This window comes from Mastigoproctus giganteus, chromosome 3, assembly GCF_048544385.1.
Source record: "Mastigoproctus giganteus isolate SK-2022 chromosome 3, ASM4854438v1, whole genome shotgun sequence".
NCBI classification, from domain to species: domain Eukaryota; kingdom Metazoa; phylum Arthropoda; class Arachnida; order Uropygi; family Thelyphonidae; genus Mastigoproctus; species Mastigoproctus giganteus.
The window spans coordinates 185,526,106-185,542,054 of NC_143577.1; the positions used below are offsets into that span (position 1 = coordinate 185,526,106).

Consider the following 15,949-nt stretch of genomic DNA (forward strand, 5'->3'; position numbering starts at 1 on the left):
AGGGAACTGGATGCAAAAAATAATTTTGATATCATATACTTGGATTTCAGGAAAGCTTTTGATACTGTTGCACATGGAAGACTACTGTACAAATTGGAGCAGTATGACATTAAGGGGAAATTGCTACAACTGATAAAAGGGTGGTTGAGTGGGAGAAGACAGAGTGGTAATTAATGGATGCTGCTCTTTGTGGACTAATGTTATTAGTGGAGTTCCCCAGGGTTCTCTATTGGGCCCATTTTTGTTTTGTATATTTATCAATGATATTGATGAAGGTATATCAGGCTTAATGTCCAAGTTTGCAGATGATACAAGTTTGACAGGGTTCTTAATGACATTAATGACAGTGGTAACTGAAGTTTAACATTGACAAATGCAAAGTACTGCATATGGGTAGAAGTCTTCTTCTGGCATTAAAACCGAGGGTGAGTCTTAGCCTTCTACAATATTCCGCCAGTAAGCCCTCCCAGAAGTCAAACTTCTCTAATTTAGGTAGAAATATATACCTAATTGGAGTTACTTCTACCCAATATGAGTAGAAGTAACTGCAGAGAATGAAAAAGATCTGGGGTAATTGTGCAGTCAGATAAGAAGTTTTTTGAGCAGTGCAGACAGGCTGCCCAAGCAGGTCATGGGGTCTTGTCAATGATATATAGGAATTTTGCTAGTGGGAATAAGCAGGTGATTATTCCTTTGTATAAGGCAATAGTCAGGCCGTGCCTTTATTACTGTGTACAGGTTTGGAGGCCTCATTTTAGGAAGGATGCAGAGTTGCTAGAATGAGTACAGAGAAAGGGAGCAAGATTGGTGAGGAATGAAGGGGTGCTCTTACTAAGAAAGGCTTGAATTCTGCAAATTTCAGCATCTGGAGACTAGGCATCTGCGAGGTGATCTGATTAAAGTGTATAAGGACTTGAGAGGGTTGAGCAGGCTCAATACTGATGGGATTCTTCCTCTTGCTCAGATTACGAACTTGGGGGTGCATAAATTAAAATTGTGGAAGGACAGTTGTAGAATAGGCGCTTGGAAATTTGCCTTTAGCCAGTGGGTGGTTGTTGCAGGAACAAATGTCAATCTGTCATTGTGGAAGTTGATAGCTTAAATAAATTCAAGGAAGAACTGGACAAACATTTAGAGTGAATAGTTGTGTGAAATGGGAAATTTTTTTTTACTTATGTTGTATAAATTTGCTTTCTTGCATCATATGCCTCTTCTAATGCTAATTAATTACTCCCTGGCCAAAAGTAAATTTTTGCTCATCTATCCTGCAACCATAGTTCTTCAATATCCATATACAAAATGCTTTATTTATAAATCACTTATATGAAATTTATTTATAAAATAAATTAGACTCACCCTGGGTCTTATTCGTCACCATCACTTTCAAAGTAGTCTCTCTTGAAAGCATAAACACCGAGCCGACCAGGCTAGCCAGTTGGGTAAAGTGCCTGCCTGACAACCCAAAGGTCACGGCTTCGAATCCTGCCTCGGGCGTGGATCACAGTAAAATACAAAAACTTTGGGAGGTGCATTATGGCCACAGAAGCTGATTCACCAACAACTAACAAAATAAAAAATAAACACCTATCCCAATGCTTCTCCCATGATTTGAATGCGTCCTTAAAGTCCTTCTTCGTCATAGTGTTCAGCACCGCCTGTGATTCAGTTTGGATATCCTTTATGCTGTAAAATCTTTGTCCTTTCAGCTTGATTTTAATTCTTGGGAAAAGGAAGAAGTCACAGGGGGTTAAGTCTGGCAAATAAGGGGGGTGGGGCCATTGTCATTTTGTTGGATGCCAAAAACTGCACCACAGTGAAAGATGTGTGGGCCAGCGCATTGTCACGATGAAGGACCCAGTTCTTTGTACGCCACTTCTCTGGACATTTACTCCTGACGGCTTCCCTTAACTGCCTCAGGATGTCGCAGTACAATTTTGCGTTGACAGTCTGGCCAGGAGGGACAAATTCCTTATGAATAATTCCATCATTGTCCAAAAAACAGATCAGCAGAGACTTCACATTGCTCCTCACTTGTCAGGCTTTCATTGGTCAGAGCGAAGATGGACTTCCACTGGAATGATTGTTGCCTGGTTTCTGGGTCATACCCATATACCCAACTCTCATCACCAGTGATGACCGTAGAAAGGAAGTGTTGATCACTTCTGACTCATTCTTGAAGATCTCTGCTAACTTCCATCCGATGCTCCTTTTGGTCTTTACTCAGTAACCATGGCACGAACTTGGCCGCAATCCTTCTCACGTTGAACATGTCTGACAAAATCTGCTGACACATGCTGTATGATAGTCCTACAGTGCCATAAATGTCGTGGATGGTTTGCCTGTGGTCTTCATGAATCGCGGCCTGAATTTTGTGACATTTTCCAGGGTGGTGCTTGATGATGGACGCCTAGAGTGATCGTCATCAAACGACATTTGACCGTTTTTAAATCAGTTTTAGCATTACAAGAAAGCAAGCTCATGCAGCATCAGCCAAAAAAAAAAAAAACCGCTCCCATTTCACCTCTCCCTTCATTCCAAATACCTGTCCAGCTCAGCCTTAAATTTATTTAGGCTGTCAACTTCCACAACAAAAGATGAAAGTCTGTTCCACCAATCAACTACCCGCTGGCTAAAGGCAAACTTCCGTGCATCTATCCTACAACTGTCTTTCCTCAATTTGAATTTATGCCCTCTCAGGTGATTATTCTGAGCAAGAGGAAGAATCCCATCGGCATTGAGCATGCTCAAACCATTCAAGGCTTTATACACCACCATTTGCCACCTCTCATTCCATCTGCTCAACTTTTCTGAATCGTGTTGCAGCAGCGTACTGTCATTAGTGTCCTTAACAACCCTGCCAACCTTTGTATCATCTGCAAACTTGGACATTAAGTCTGATATACTATCATCAATATCATTTATAAATACAGAAAACAACAATGGACCCAACACTGAATCCTGAGGGACTCCACTAATAACATTAGTCCACGAAGAGCAGTGTCCATTGATTACCACTCTCTGTCTTCTCCCACTCAACCATCCCTTTATCCATAGCAGCAGTTTGCCTCCAATGCCACACTGCTCCAATTTGTGAACCAATCTTCCATGTTAAACCAGTAGTAGGTGTGCATCTGGCCTAAAGCGTTGTCACCAAAAGCTTGTTTCAACTTCTTATGGGTTTCTACTACTGTTTCGTTAAGAAGGAAACAAAACTTGATGCAAGCACACTCTCTCTCTCTCACATCAGCCATCGCAGCAATTGCAAACTACACGAAACACACCACCAAAGAAGTGCACATAAATATTCAAAGACTCTATCCAGCCCGATGCCACATGGCACACTGATTGACAAAGGACACATGCAGTGTTACTTAGTGCCACAAGTTCGTACTAAACGTAGTTCCTGCACAAGAATCACATTTCGGGAACATTTGGGTAGCACCTCGTATATATGTATGATTGTATGATAACATGACAGTTAATTGTTGGGAATAATAGATTTATTTGACTATAAATAAGCTGGAGAGAAATTATTAAAAAATTTTGAATTTTTTTGCAGTGAGAAACATGTTTTTAAAACTGAACTTTAATACTGAATTATTGAAAAATTATAGTAACTATTTTTAGTAAAATAATAAGAGGAGTTTACCTCAGTATAGTGCATAGAACACTTCTAAACTTTTTTTTTTTTTTTACATATAATACTATCATTTAGAGATAAGAAATTGGTTGATAGGACAAAGTAATCTTGTAGAGCTGACAGAGCATACCTATGCTATGTCAGCTCTACAAGGCTTACTTTGTATTAAATAGTAATAATAATAATAATAAAGATTTTTATTATTATTATAGCACTTAAAGTGTAGATTTAAAGTTTGATTTGCATTGAATATTTGATTTAACCACTAATTTGATTATTTTTTTCTCTTAATAGGATTTGGCTACTGTATGTCTTCCTCAGCTTACAAAAAATACCATTTATGCCTATAATATTTTGCAGCCATGTTGTTTTTCAAAGAATATCTTCAACCAACTACAAGTAAATTTTTCTGTATTTTCTTTCATACTTAATTGCATGTTAGTAATAGTAAAGGCTCATTGCATCAGCCAAAAAAAAACTTTGTCTGTACAGACAGAAATCTTTGTCTATACAACTTGTATTATTCCACTTATCATGGTTTTCATACTACCAACTTTTCCAGTGAAACCATACCAATGCCTTGCTGAAGTCTAAGTGTATAATTTAAAAAATTGTTTCTTCTAATTGTTTTTTTTTTTTTTTTTTTCAAGTCTATTTGACCACATGTATTAGTTTATTAGGTTAATCAAATGCAGTTTTCCTTTTAAGAAACCATATTTGTGGTCCATTTAGGATATACTGCTCAAGAGGATCATGTAATACATTTTGACCATATAGTCCATAGAGACCTTCCCTGCCATTGAAGTTAAGTTGATTGGTTTATAGTTACCTATCTGATTCTTAGTCCTTCCCCCCCCCCCTTTGTGTATTGGCAAGATATTGACACTTCCAGTCCAAGGGGGATTATTCCTGAATAAACCCACTTTTCCCAATACTTATAGTCATATACTATATGGCTGAAAGTATTGAGGTGTTATTTCAGATCTTTATTTCTTTCAGGTAGGAAATTCAACTAGAATACATTATACACATCCACTGTATAAAGGGAGATGTAAAATTCTTCTTGGCTCTAAGCTAGAAACACATTATGCCATCTGGTATCTAGCATATACAGATTACTTACAACCACATTGGCATGATTATATACCATTACCATCATGTTATAGCTGCCTACTTCATCTGTAGCTAATATTATTTGGCATTATAGATAAAGCCAAATAATATTAAAATATTAATAATATTTGGCCAAATAATAATATTAAAAGTGAGTGGTCTGAATAAACAGATAGCAGAATATGAAATACATAACCAAAAACATGAATGCCAAAACAGGTAAATGCCCAAAACAGGGTTTAGTCCTTGAGGCTCTCGTAGACATGCTAGACAAGCTGTGCTTGCTACCTGGGAGTCTAAAACGCTGATAGAACTGATATTCGGACGATACTCAAGTCAAGTGGACCCAATTTCGGCGAGGTCCAGAAAGTCTGTGACAACCAAATCCTTTGCTTGCACCTTCATGATGATGGGACTGTTAGTAATCCTGGGTATAACCTGCATGCATACTTCTGCACCCAGGTGTGAACCAACGTAAGCAGGGGTCAGGGCGTGGCACTCACACCACATGGAAGAATGTCACCCCTCTGTGTTAGCAGGCAGTACTAGGTGGTAGATTACTCTCATCAACCGGTGCAATACCACCACTTTGCTTATTGGAGGCTTGAACTGGTAGAACCCATATTTAGTCTCCAGAGCTAAGTTCCAGTTAGCCCTTCCCCATCTCTTCCATCTTGCAGTATGATTGACATCTTTTGAGGTTATGATGAACACCATGAGATCCAAACTTCTTTTCCTTTCAAGGCTACAGCTCTAAAACGGCATTCGCAGGCCAGCAGCTAGTTAGTACACCGGACCGAACCTATTGATAACTCTCTAGGAGGCTTCCAGATCAGCTAGTGTATAATCTTGCTGCCTCTACTCTGCCAGTTAGTAACTGGAGGGAGTCCGAGTAGTGTGTATGTGGGGGGGGGGGCATTGTCAAGGCAATGTTATGTTAAGGATCTGGTATATTCTTACCATGCGTATGCCATATCCAAAAATTTCATTATTTCATACAGCATGTCCTCTCCTCCCCTCGCTTTTTCTTACTACGCACCATGAATAGTCAAAGTAATAGAGCAAACTTATCTGCGAAAAGAGGTAAACCTCCCAAACATTTCCTAGTTCATTTCATAAATATACATGGTCTCAGTTCTAATCTCAGTGATGTCCATTTCCACTTACAGTCTGCCATGACAGAATCTCAGTTATCAGTTGATTCAACCACTGCTCATCTCAGTTGCCCAAATTATTTACTATATGATTCCTTTCGCTTCAAAGGTGGTACTCGTGCATATGTCCATTCTGATATTCCCTGTCAGAGACTTGGTAATTTGGAATCTCCTCTTTTCGATCTTCTCTGGCTTAAAATCTCTCTACCTCATTGTGTCAAATTCATCTGTTGTCTCTACTGTTCTCCCAACTCCGCTAATCACTTGGAACTCTTTGACTTCTTCTACCTGAAACTTGACTTTCTACAGTCCAAATTTCCTAACAGTGAGGTAATTTTCCTTGGTGATTTTAATGTTCACAACTCTAGCTGGCTTCCACTTTCTAGTCACACAGACCCAGCTGGTTGAGATGCTTAATCAGTCCAAACTAGATTTTGAACAGGCTAAGATTAGAAAACTTGCTTCTTGCCCTAATGGTAGCCGAGCACTCTGATCTCTTGCCAATGCTATTGGCTACAACTGTTGTCCATCTCTGCTCCCGCCTCTGTCAAAACCAGATGGTTCTATTGTAACTTCAGTTAAGGATAAAACTGACCTGCTAGCATCCCATTTTTCTTGCATTAATGATCTTGGTAAAACACCTCCCACCATTCCCAACATGCTCCATTCAATGCCTCCTGTGGTCTTCCATCAAAAGGATGTCAGAAGGATTATGATGAACCTTGATGCTAAGAAAGCTCCAGGTACAGATGGTATTTCTCCACTTGTTCTCAAAACCTGTGCCCCTTTGTTGCCTTTTTTTTCACTTTTTTATTCCAAAGGTGTTTTTCCTTCTGCTTGGAAATTTGCTCATATCCAGCCAGTTTCTAAAAAGGGTGACAATTCCCTTCCGTCCAATCATTGTCCTGTTGCAGTTACTTCTACTCTTTCTAAAGTAATGGAGAAATCAATTAACCGCCAACTCTTAAACTATCTAGAAACCTTCCGTTTGATCAACAATCGCCAGTATGGATTCCATCAGTGTAGATCCACTGGTGATATTCTGGCTCATGTTACCCATTTATGGAAAAATTCAATGGAAAAGCTTGTTGAAACACAAGCAGTTGCTCTTGACATCTTGAAGGCTTTCGATTGTGTTTGACGTAAAGGTCTTCTAAACAAGCTTCCATCTTATGGTTTGCCAATTGTTTTTTGTAATTGGTTATCCAGTTTTCTCTCTGACCACCCACTGAGGGTTATGGTAGATGTCTCTGTCTTCTAACGTCTCCACTTATACTGGTGTCCCTCCAAGGTTCAGTTCTTTCCCCTACTCTTTTCCTCTTGTATATCAATGACCTTCTTCCATTGAACAGAAATCCTATTCATAGTTTTGTTGATAACAGCACATTGCATTCCATTTTCCAGTTTGAGAAACCTTGCCCTGCTCAATCAGCTTCACCTTCTCGAATATCCACTACCAATTCCTTAAATGCTGATCTCCAGTGGGGCAAAGACGACTTAGTTGACTTCAATCCTTCTAAAACTCAGTGCTGTCTTATATCTCGCAAAAAGGATTCTTTCTGCTCCTATGCTTATCTTTGGTGACACTCCAATTTCTAGGCAAGGTGATATATCTCTTTTGGGGATTACTCTAATTTCTAATCTCTCTTGGCGCAAGCACATTACAAATATTGCTTCCTCTGCATCTAAAAAAACTTGGTTTTCTCTTTCGCTCTCGGCATTACTTTTTTTCCAAACAGCTATTCACTCTGTACAAATCGCAAATCTGCCCTACCATGGAATATTGTTCCCACATCTGGGGCGGTGCCCCCAAAACCTCTCTCGGGCTTCTAGATTCCATTCAGAAGAGGGCAGTTAGATTAATTAATTACTCATCTCTAACAGAGTCTCTCCACTCTCTGTGTCATAGATGTACTGTGTCTGCTGCATGCCTTTTCTACAGATACTTCCATGGGCACTGTTCTTCTGAATTGGCTTCTATAATTCCCACTCTCTCTTTCAAAACAGGCCTAACATGTGCCACCACCAGCCAACATCCATTTACTGTGCAACTTCAAACTCACAGAACCAACTTTTCATCTTCCTCGTTTATTCATTCAACTGCCATTTTCTGGAACAATCTTCCTTCATATTTCCTGAAAATTACAGTCTACAGAAGTTCAAGTCTAATGTCAACAAATATCTTCTTTCATCTTTTGAACTTCCAGCCCATTCACGGCACTAAGTACTGTAGGTTCTAATACCTCGTGTTTGGGGTTTTCATAAAAAAAAATAAAAATGTGCAGGTTATCTCTGCCTTGCCTTCAACGGTGTAAAACTAACTAAAACAACTGGAACACGAACTTGGCCTGTTCAGTTGATTTACATGGTATGAATTGGATGTCTTGGCACCAGTTCATTAGGATCTCATCCCTTACTACTTATGCAGGCATTCTGTGTAATAGTTGGATGAAAACAGCATAGAAAATTTGATCCTTTAGAGACAGACTCCAATATTGATCTCCTGAAACACATTTAGACATTTGGAATGAGTTGGAGGTACAAATTAGGTATAGCTATTTTGGTTACTATTTTAAACTTTTCTTCTGAAGAGGTTAATATATAATGCATTTTGAGCGTAGAGGCCATGACCTTTTACAGGTACTAGTTACAGGTGTATTATTATTACTAGTAGTGGTCGCAAATGATGCAAAAAAAAGCAAGCTTATAAAGCATGAGCCAAAGGGGGGGGAAGGCCAACACCATTTCACTTGTCCATCTCCTCTAACAATTTACCTAGTTTTTCCTTGAATTTATTCAAATTACCCACTTCCACAACACCAGATGGAAGTTTGTTCCAAAAATCAACCATCCTTCCTCAATTTGAATTTATGTCCCCTCATGTAGTCTGAGCAAGAGGAAGAATTCCTTCAGCATTGAGCTTACGCAATCCATTCAAAGCTTTAAACACTTCAATCAGATTCCCTTACAGGTTCCTAGTCTCCAGAGTGCAATGTACAAAACTGAAGCATTTTCAAGTAAGAGCCCTCTTTTGCTCCCCTCACCAATCTTGTTGTTCTTCTCTGCATCCATTCCACCAATTCACCTCCTTCCTAAAATGAGGCTTCCAGACCTGTAATCAATATTCAAGATGTGGCCTGACCATTGTCTTATGCAATTAATAATCACCTCCTTATCCCTGCTTGCAAAATTCCTGTATATCTTTGATAAAACACCATGAGCTACCTGGCCTGCACTGCTCAGGGAACTTCATATCTCACTGCACAATTACTTCCAGGTCTTTTTCATCCTCCATTGCCCTGAGTGTGGTACTACAGCAGGTATGTTAATCTGGGATTACTGCTCCCCATAAGAAATAGCTTGAATTTGTCAATATTAAACTTAAATTGCCACTTCTCAGCCCATCTGTCTAGACCTTATTGCAGTAGCATACTACCCTGATTACTGTGATTAACTACCCTGACAACCTTTGTATCATCTTTAATCTTTGACATCAAGGTTGACATCTTCATCAATAAATATAAAAAACAACAATGGGCTCAGCACTGAACCCTGGAGAACTCTGCTAGTAAGGTTGGTCCAAGAAGAGCATTGTCCACTGATATTCAGTCTTCTTCCACTCAACCATCTCTTTATCCATAGCACGAACTTGCCCTTAATGTTACACTGCTCCAATTTGTATAGCAGTCTTTTATGTGCAAATTGAGTGTATACTACTCCAGTTGGGGGAAAAGGATGGTCATTCACTCTATTAAATTTCTAAAAAGTTATGATTCTTTGTGGCATTTTGCTATTTTTGATCGTATAGTCTATATCAGTAGAATATTTATCACTCATTTACTAAACACAATGTTAAATAAAATATTTATTTAACATTGTGTTAATATTTCAGAAATATTACAAGGCAGTCTTCATTTTGTAAATCTCTGGTAACTTTTAAGGCATTTCTGTGTAAATTGCTATGTAGTAAGACTTCAGCTATTTTTAATTAATAAAAAAAATTTTGTTTGCTTCTGAAATAAATTGGTGAATTTCTGACTGCCTTTGTTCTTTGTATTTAGTGACTGCCAGGATTCCTGCAAGAGTGAACACTGTTTTCAGTTCAGCATTTACTCCTAACAGTTTAAATCCTACTGGCTGCCAAATACATGGGAGGACAAGATAATCTAAAATTTACTAATGTATTTGTAAATTTTTATAAAATATTTATCTGCACAAGATATATGACTGATGCGTACAGGGTTTATTATCTGGACAATGTGGAGTGTTTCATAACATGTGGGCACTACTTTCAAGATTACTTCAGGACCTGATAACAGTGGTGGGGGGGGGGTAAAGTTCATATAAACCTGTGTCTGATTCAGTGGTTATGGAGCTATGGTAGTTTGAATTTTAATAAATGGCTATGGAGTGTTCAATAGTAAAAAGGAAATAATAATAATAAATAAATTATTAAGTGTGTTTGTCTGCATGTTCTTATTTATTATTTATTATGTTATTTTTTTTTTTTTTTTTTTTAGTACTGAAATTCCATAGTAATTTTTTTAAAATTCAAACAGCCAATAACTACATAAACTTTTTTTGTTGTTGTTTTCAGGTCCTGAATTGATCCTGAAAGTATGGCCCACACATTATGAAACTCCCTGTATACGAGAACAGAAAACATGGAGACATGAAAACCGCAATGATTATACATATATTTTCAATTATGTGTAACCATTCAAAATATGTGTAACATTCTGAAAGACTATACTATACTTTATTAACAGAAAATATTCAATTAAAAATATTTGTCTATTTTCGCACTGTTGATTTTAAAGTAGAGGTGTAAAAATGGCTGAAAAATACACCATTCTCAGGAATTGTATTTTTTTTAAAGAAGCTGTTAGCAATATAAAAATGTATTTAGAGTCTGTATAGCTATGGTAACCAGTGAAAAAAAAAAACAAATAAGAAATATTGAAAAATAGCTGTAATATAAGAATTTGAAATTGGGGATTGGCTTAATCCCTGTGTGTGCATGATGTGTTACAGAAGGTTATGCACCCCCCTGGAGAATAGATTAGAGAGAGAGAGATCATACCTTACAAATCTGATTAGCTACTATGATGTTGTCACAAAGGAACTGGGCCCTGGGTGCCAAGCAGTTGTGACTGAGAAATTTCTCTGTGCTTTCACTGCAATTTCCTAAAAGCGAATTATAGTTTGTTTACATTCCTATCATTAAGAAATCTCTTTATTTAATGACAGCTCTTGTTACAAAAATACTCATACACATACACATTTCTCATAGTTTTATTACTACACCTACTACTTTTCGCTTGGTCACACCAGGCACTGCTCCTGCCTTCCTGTGGCAGGGCCGAAACCTTGGAAGAACAGTTAATCTGCCAAGGGCCAAAAGGAGCAATTATGGATCACAATGTGTTTCCTCCTTTGGAGCCGACAAGCTCTTGGCCAGTCATAGAAACTGATCATGACACATTTCTACCGAAGAGGTTTAAAACCAACTCCTCAGCTGCAGATTTTCCTGCATTTCTAATAACACACTCTCTTGATGACTCACTTTCTTGCAATTCAACCTCTCAGTAAACTGTCTCCGTTCCTTATCCAGAAAAACACCTGGAAAGTCTTGCAGGATCTCCTAAGACAGTCAAGAGACTGCAATCAGGGGACCTACTAGTGGAAACTAACAGCCAGAAACATTCGAAGCATCTACTAAAAGTTACAAATTTTGCTGGAATTCCAATAAAAGTTTCTCCCATGCAATCCTAAACTCATCTGAAGGTGTTATATCCAGCTGGGATTTATTGAATATCTTGGAGGAGGAGAAAACCCAAGAGCTTCAGCGGCAAAATGAAATTGCAGTGAAAAGAATCATGATTAAAAAGGTCAATACACTTACACCTACGTGGAATATTATTCTTACCTTTAATACCCCAAACCTACCTTAGTCGATAAAAGCAAGTTATCTTTGCCGCATTCGACCCTACATTCCTAATCCCTTGAAATGTTAAAAGTGCCAAAAGTAATGCCACTCTCAAACGGCATTAGCATTAGCATTAGCATTAGTAGAGGCATTTGATGCAAGAAAGCAAGCTTATGCAGCATCAGCCAAAAAAAAAAAAAAAAAAGTAACATAAATAAATAAAAATAACCACTTCCACTTCACCCCTCTGTTCGTTCGAAATACCTGTCCAGCTGAGCCTTAAACTTATTTAGGCTATCAACTTCCACGACAAGGGATGGAAGTCTGTTCCACCCACCAACCACCCGCTGGCTAAAGGCAAATTTCCGCACATCTATCCTACATCTGTCTTTCCTCAATTTGAATTTATGCCCTCTCAGGTGATTTTTCTGAGCTAGAGGAAGAATCCCATCAGCATTGAGCATGCTCAAACCATTCAAGGCTTTGTACACCTCTATCAGATCACCCCGCTGGTGCCTAGTTTCCAGACACTGTAATTTGCAAAACTTAAGCCTTTCTTCGTAAGAGAACCCCTTTGTCCCATTCACCAATCTAGTTGCCCTTCTCTGTACTCGTTCCAGCAGCTCTACATCCTTCCTGAAATGAGGCCTCCAGGCCTGTATACAGTACTCTAGGTGTGGCCTGACCATTGCCTTATACAAGGGAATAATCACCTCCTTATCCCTGCTAGAAAAATTCCTATATATCATTGACAATACACCATGAGCTACTCTTGCAGCTCGTCTGCACTGCTCAGAGAACTTCATATCTGCCTGCACCACCACCCCCAGGTCCCTTTCATTCTCTACCACTGTCAGTGTAGTACCACAGAGTTGATACGTTGCTCTGGGGTTGCTGTTTCCCATATGTAGTACTTTACATTTGTCAATGTTAAACTTCATTTGCCACCTCGAAGCCCATCTGCTCAACCTTTCCAAATCCTGTTGCAGCAGCATAGTGTCAGTAGTGTCCTTGACAACCCTGCCAACCTTCGTATCGTCTGCAAACTTGGACATTAAGCCTGATATACCATCATCAATATCATTTATAAATACAGAAAACAATAAAGGCCCCAATACTGAACCCTGAGGGACTCCACTAATAACATTAGTCCACGATGAGCAGTGTCCATTGATTACCACTCTCTGTCTTCTCCCCCTCAACCACCCCTTTATCCATAGCAGCAACTTGCCTCCAATGCCACACTGCTCCAATTTGTGCAGCAGTCTTCCATGTGCAACAGTATCAAAAGCCTTTCTAAGATCCAAGTATATAATATCAAAGTTATTCCCTGCATCCAGTTCTTTTGTGACTGCATCATAGTATCCAATCAAATTGGTCAGGCAAGACTTCCCCTTAACAAAACCATGCTGTGTCCTAGCTATAACTGAAGTCTTGTCTAGATGATCCTGCAGTGCTTCTTTCACCAGTGCCTCCATTAATTTCCCGGGAACAGAAGTTAAACTCACAGGTCTATAATTACTTGTGTCAGCCTTTGATCCCCCTTTGTGAATTGGGGTCACATTTGCACATCTCCAGTCAATGGGTACCTCCCCTGAGTCCAAGGAAGCTCTCATAATTATGGCTAAGGGTTTGCTTACCTCCTTTGCTGCCTCCTTTAATATAACTGGATAGATCCCATCCACCCCAGGTGCCTTTCTTGTGTTTATCTTCAACAATTTCTCCTCCACTTTGCTCTCAGTTATTACAAGATTCTCTAGCTTACTGCTAGAGTTGAATACACCTCTGGCATTCCCCTCGCTGAATAACTCCTCATGTGTGAATGTCGATGCAAAATATTCATTTAGTTTGTTAGCTACCCGAGCAGGGTCATCAACAGTTGACCCATCGATCTCAAGTGGACCAATCTGATTCATCCCCTTCCTTCTAGAGTTTACATAAGTAAAGAACTCTTTGCTGTTTTTCTTCGCATCCCTTGCCAAGGATCTCTCGTAATCTGCCTTCGCCTGCCTAACCTCCTTTGTAACTTGGTTACAGATCAACTTGTATCTATCATAGGCATCCGTGTCACGTGTTAATTTGTATGTATCCCATGCATTTTTCTTCTCTGCCATATGCCTCATTAGTTCATCTGACAACCATTTAGGCCTAAACCTTGAACAATATTTCTTAGTTGGTATGTAAAGCCTAGTAGCTTCCACAATAAGTTCTTTGAATGCTTCCCATTTTGAATTTGCTGTTGGCAATATCATCAGTTGATCCCACTGTATAGAATTTAAATACTGTCTCAGTCCATTGTAGTCGCCTTTACGAAAGCAATACCCCTTCCCTTTACCCCTAATGGTAGTTACCTCTTTGAGTAACTCCCACTTCAGCACACTGTGATCACTGCCACCAAGTGGTTCATTTATCTGCAGATTCTTAATGCATGAAGAATCACTACTGATAATCAAATCAAGAGTATTACTCCCTCTAGTTGCCTCCCGAACATGCTGATGTAGAAAACAATCATCCAATAAATCCACAAAAGCCTTGCTACTGTGTGAGTGACCAGCCCCCAAATTCCAGTCAATATCTGGGAAATTAAAATCCCCCATTATAAGACTCTCTGATTTACTGGCCCACTCTATTTCTCCGAACAGTTTCTTATTATACTCATCAGAGTCATTAGGCCTATAGCACACTCCTACTCTCAATTTTGAGCATGCAGAGGAAACCCAGTTTGTTCCAACTGTGGGTCCTCCAATCACACCCAAAGTGATTGTTTGGCAACAGAAATTACCTGTCCCAACTGTAAAGGCAACCACCCTGCTTGTTCTAAGACATGTGGAAAATGGAAAAGAAAATTGTGAAATATAAGATTGAAAATAAAATAAGCTTTCAAGAAGCAAGGAAATTAATTGCTTCCAGTATGACTAAATGTGCATATGCCAGTATTGCGCAAAAATATCATTCAGTGGCCATCCAAACTAACGTTACAGTGACTTCAAACACTTAAATCTTCAACTGGGCTCAGAACGTTCTCTCTCAGCAACAGTCCAATATCCCTAAGCAGTTGAACCAGGCAAGCAATACTGTACAGTACCAGTGACATCTCCTCCTCCTCCTCTAATGATTGCTACTACATCAGATAATCGAAGTTCAAATTTAAAAAAGAATATTCAAGACACAGCCATGGATAGAATTGACTCATCCACACAGGAAGACCCGATCCTAGATATATATGTGGAAGAAGATATAGACACCAGTCAGCTATTCTTCTCAAAAAAAGACAAACCAAAGCCTGAACGCCATAAGCCAGTCACATTAAGAAAACAGTCAGATACAGCTTCTTATTCTAAACACTAGTACTGCCTTATATTTTACAATGGAATTGTAGAGGATTTCATAGCAACTTTAATGACATTCAAGACTTAATTAACCACCACAAGCTAGTTGATTTCTGTTTACAGGAAATCTAATAACTAAATTTAACTTCTCAAATTTCTACCACCATAAAGAACTATTCTATCTATCAGCAAGATTGCAATACTTCAAATGCTGTCCGTGGGGTTGTGGCTATCTTGGTCAGCTCAAAGATCCCAACCAAGCAAATTGTTTTGCAAACTAAAATTGAAGCTGTTGCCGTACATTTGATAACCCAGATTGTGTTAACACTAGTATCAATCTATCTCCCACTAAGTCAATTCTTTCTCTTACAGACATCTTGATATGCTCCCCGATTCTGTTTCCAGTCATGGAATAGTCCATTATGGATGATCCCATGGGCAGTGACCATTTTCCAATTGTTTGTAATCTCCTCACTACACAACCACCATTAGCCCAACCCTGCAGGAAATGAAAATTCTCTCAAGCCAACTGGGTCAAATTTCAGTCAGCTCCCACCGTGGATGAGAAATTTATATGAACACAGCTTATAGATAAAGCCACAGATTATATCACATCACACCTATTATCTGCAACTAAATGGGAAATGCCATTGTCGAATCCCCCGTCCCAATGGCACCATAACTAGTGGTGGAATGAAGAATGTACAAAAGCAAAGAAGTTAAAAAATAAAGCATGGAATTTATTTCATAGATCCACAACCATAGTTAATCTTATTAACTACAA

At 38.9% G+C, this 15,949-nt stretch overlaps 1 protein-coding gene across 2 annotated transcripts in view; it reads left to right on the forward strand.

Moving 5' to 3' along the window:
- The window catches only part of LOC150088464 (DNA mismatch repair protein Mlh3-like), a 186,186-nt gene that overhangs the window by 88,855 nt on the left and 81,382 nt on the right, over positions 1-15,949 (forward strand). For both annotated transcript variants that reach the window (XM_090370784.1, XM_090370783.1), the window contains one exon: positions 3,935-4,039. In XM_090370784.1, coding sequence (XP_090226910.1) covers positions 3,935-4,039 — 105 coding nt within the window. The remainder of the gene's footprint in view (positions 1-3,934; positions 4,040-15,949) is intronic.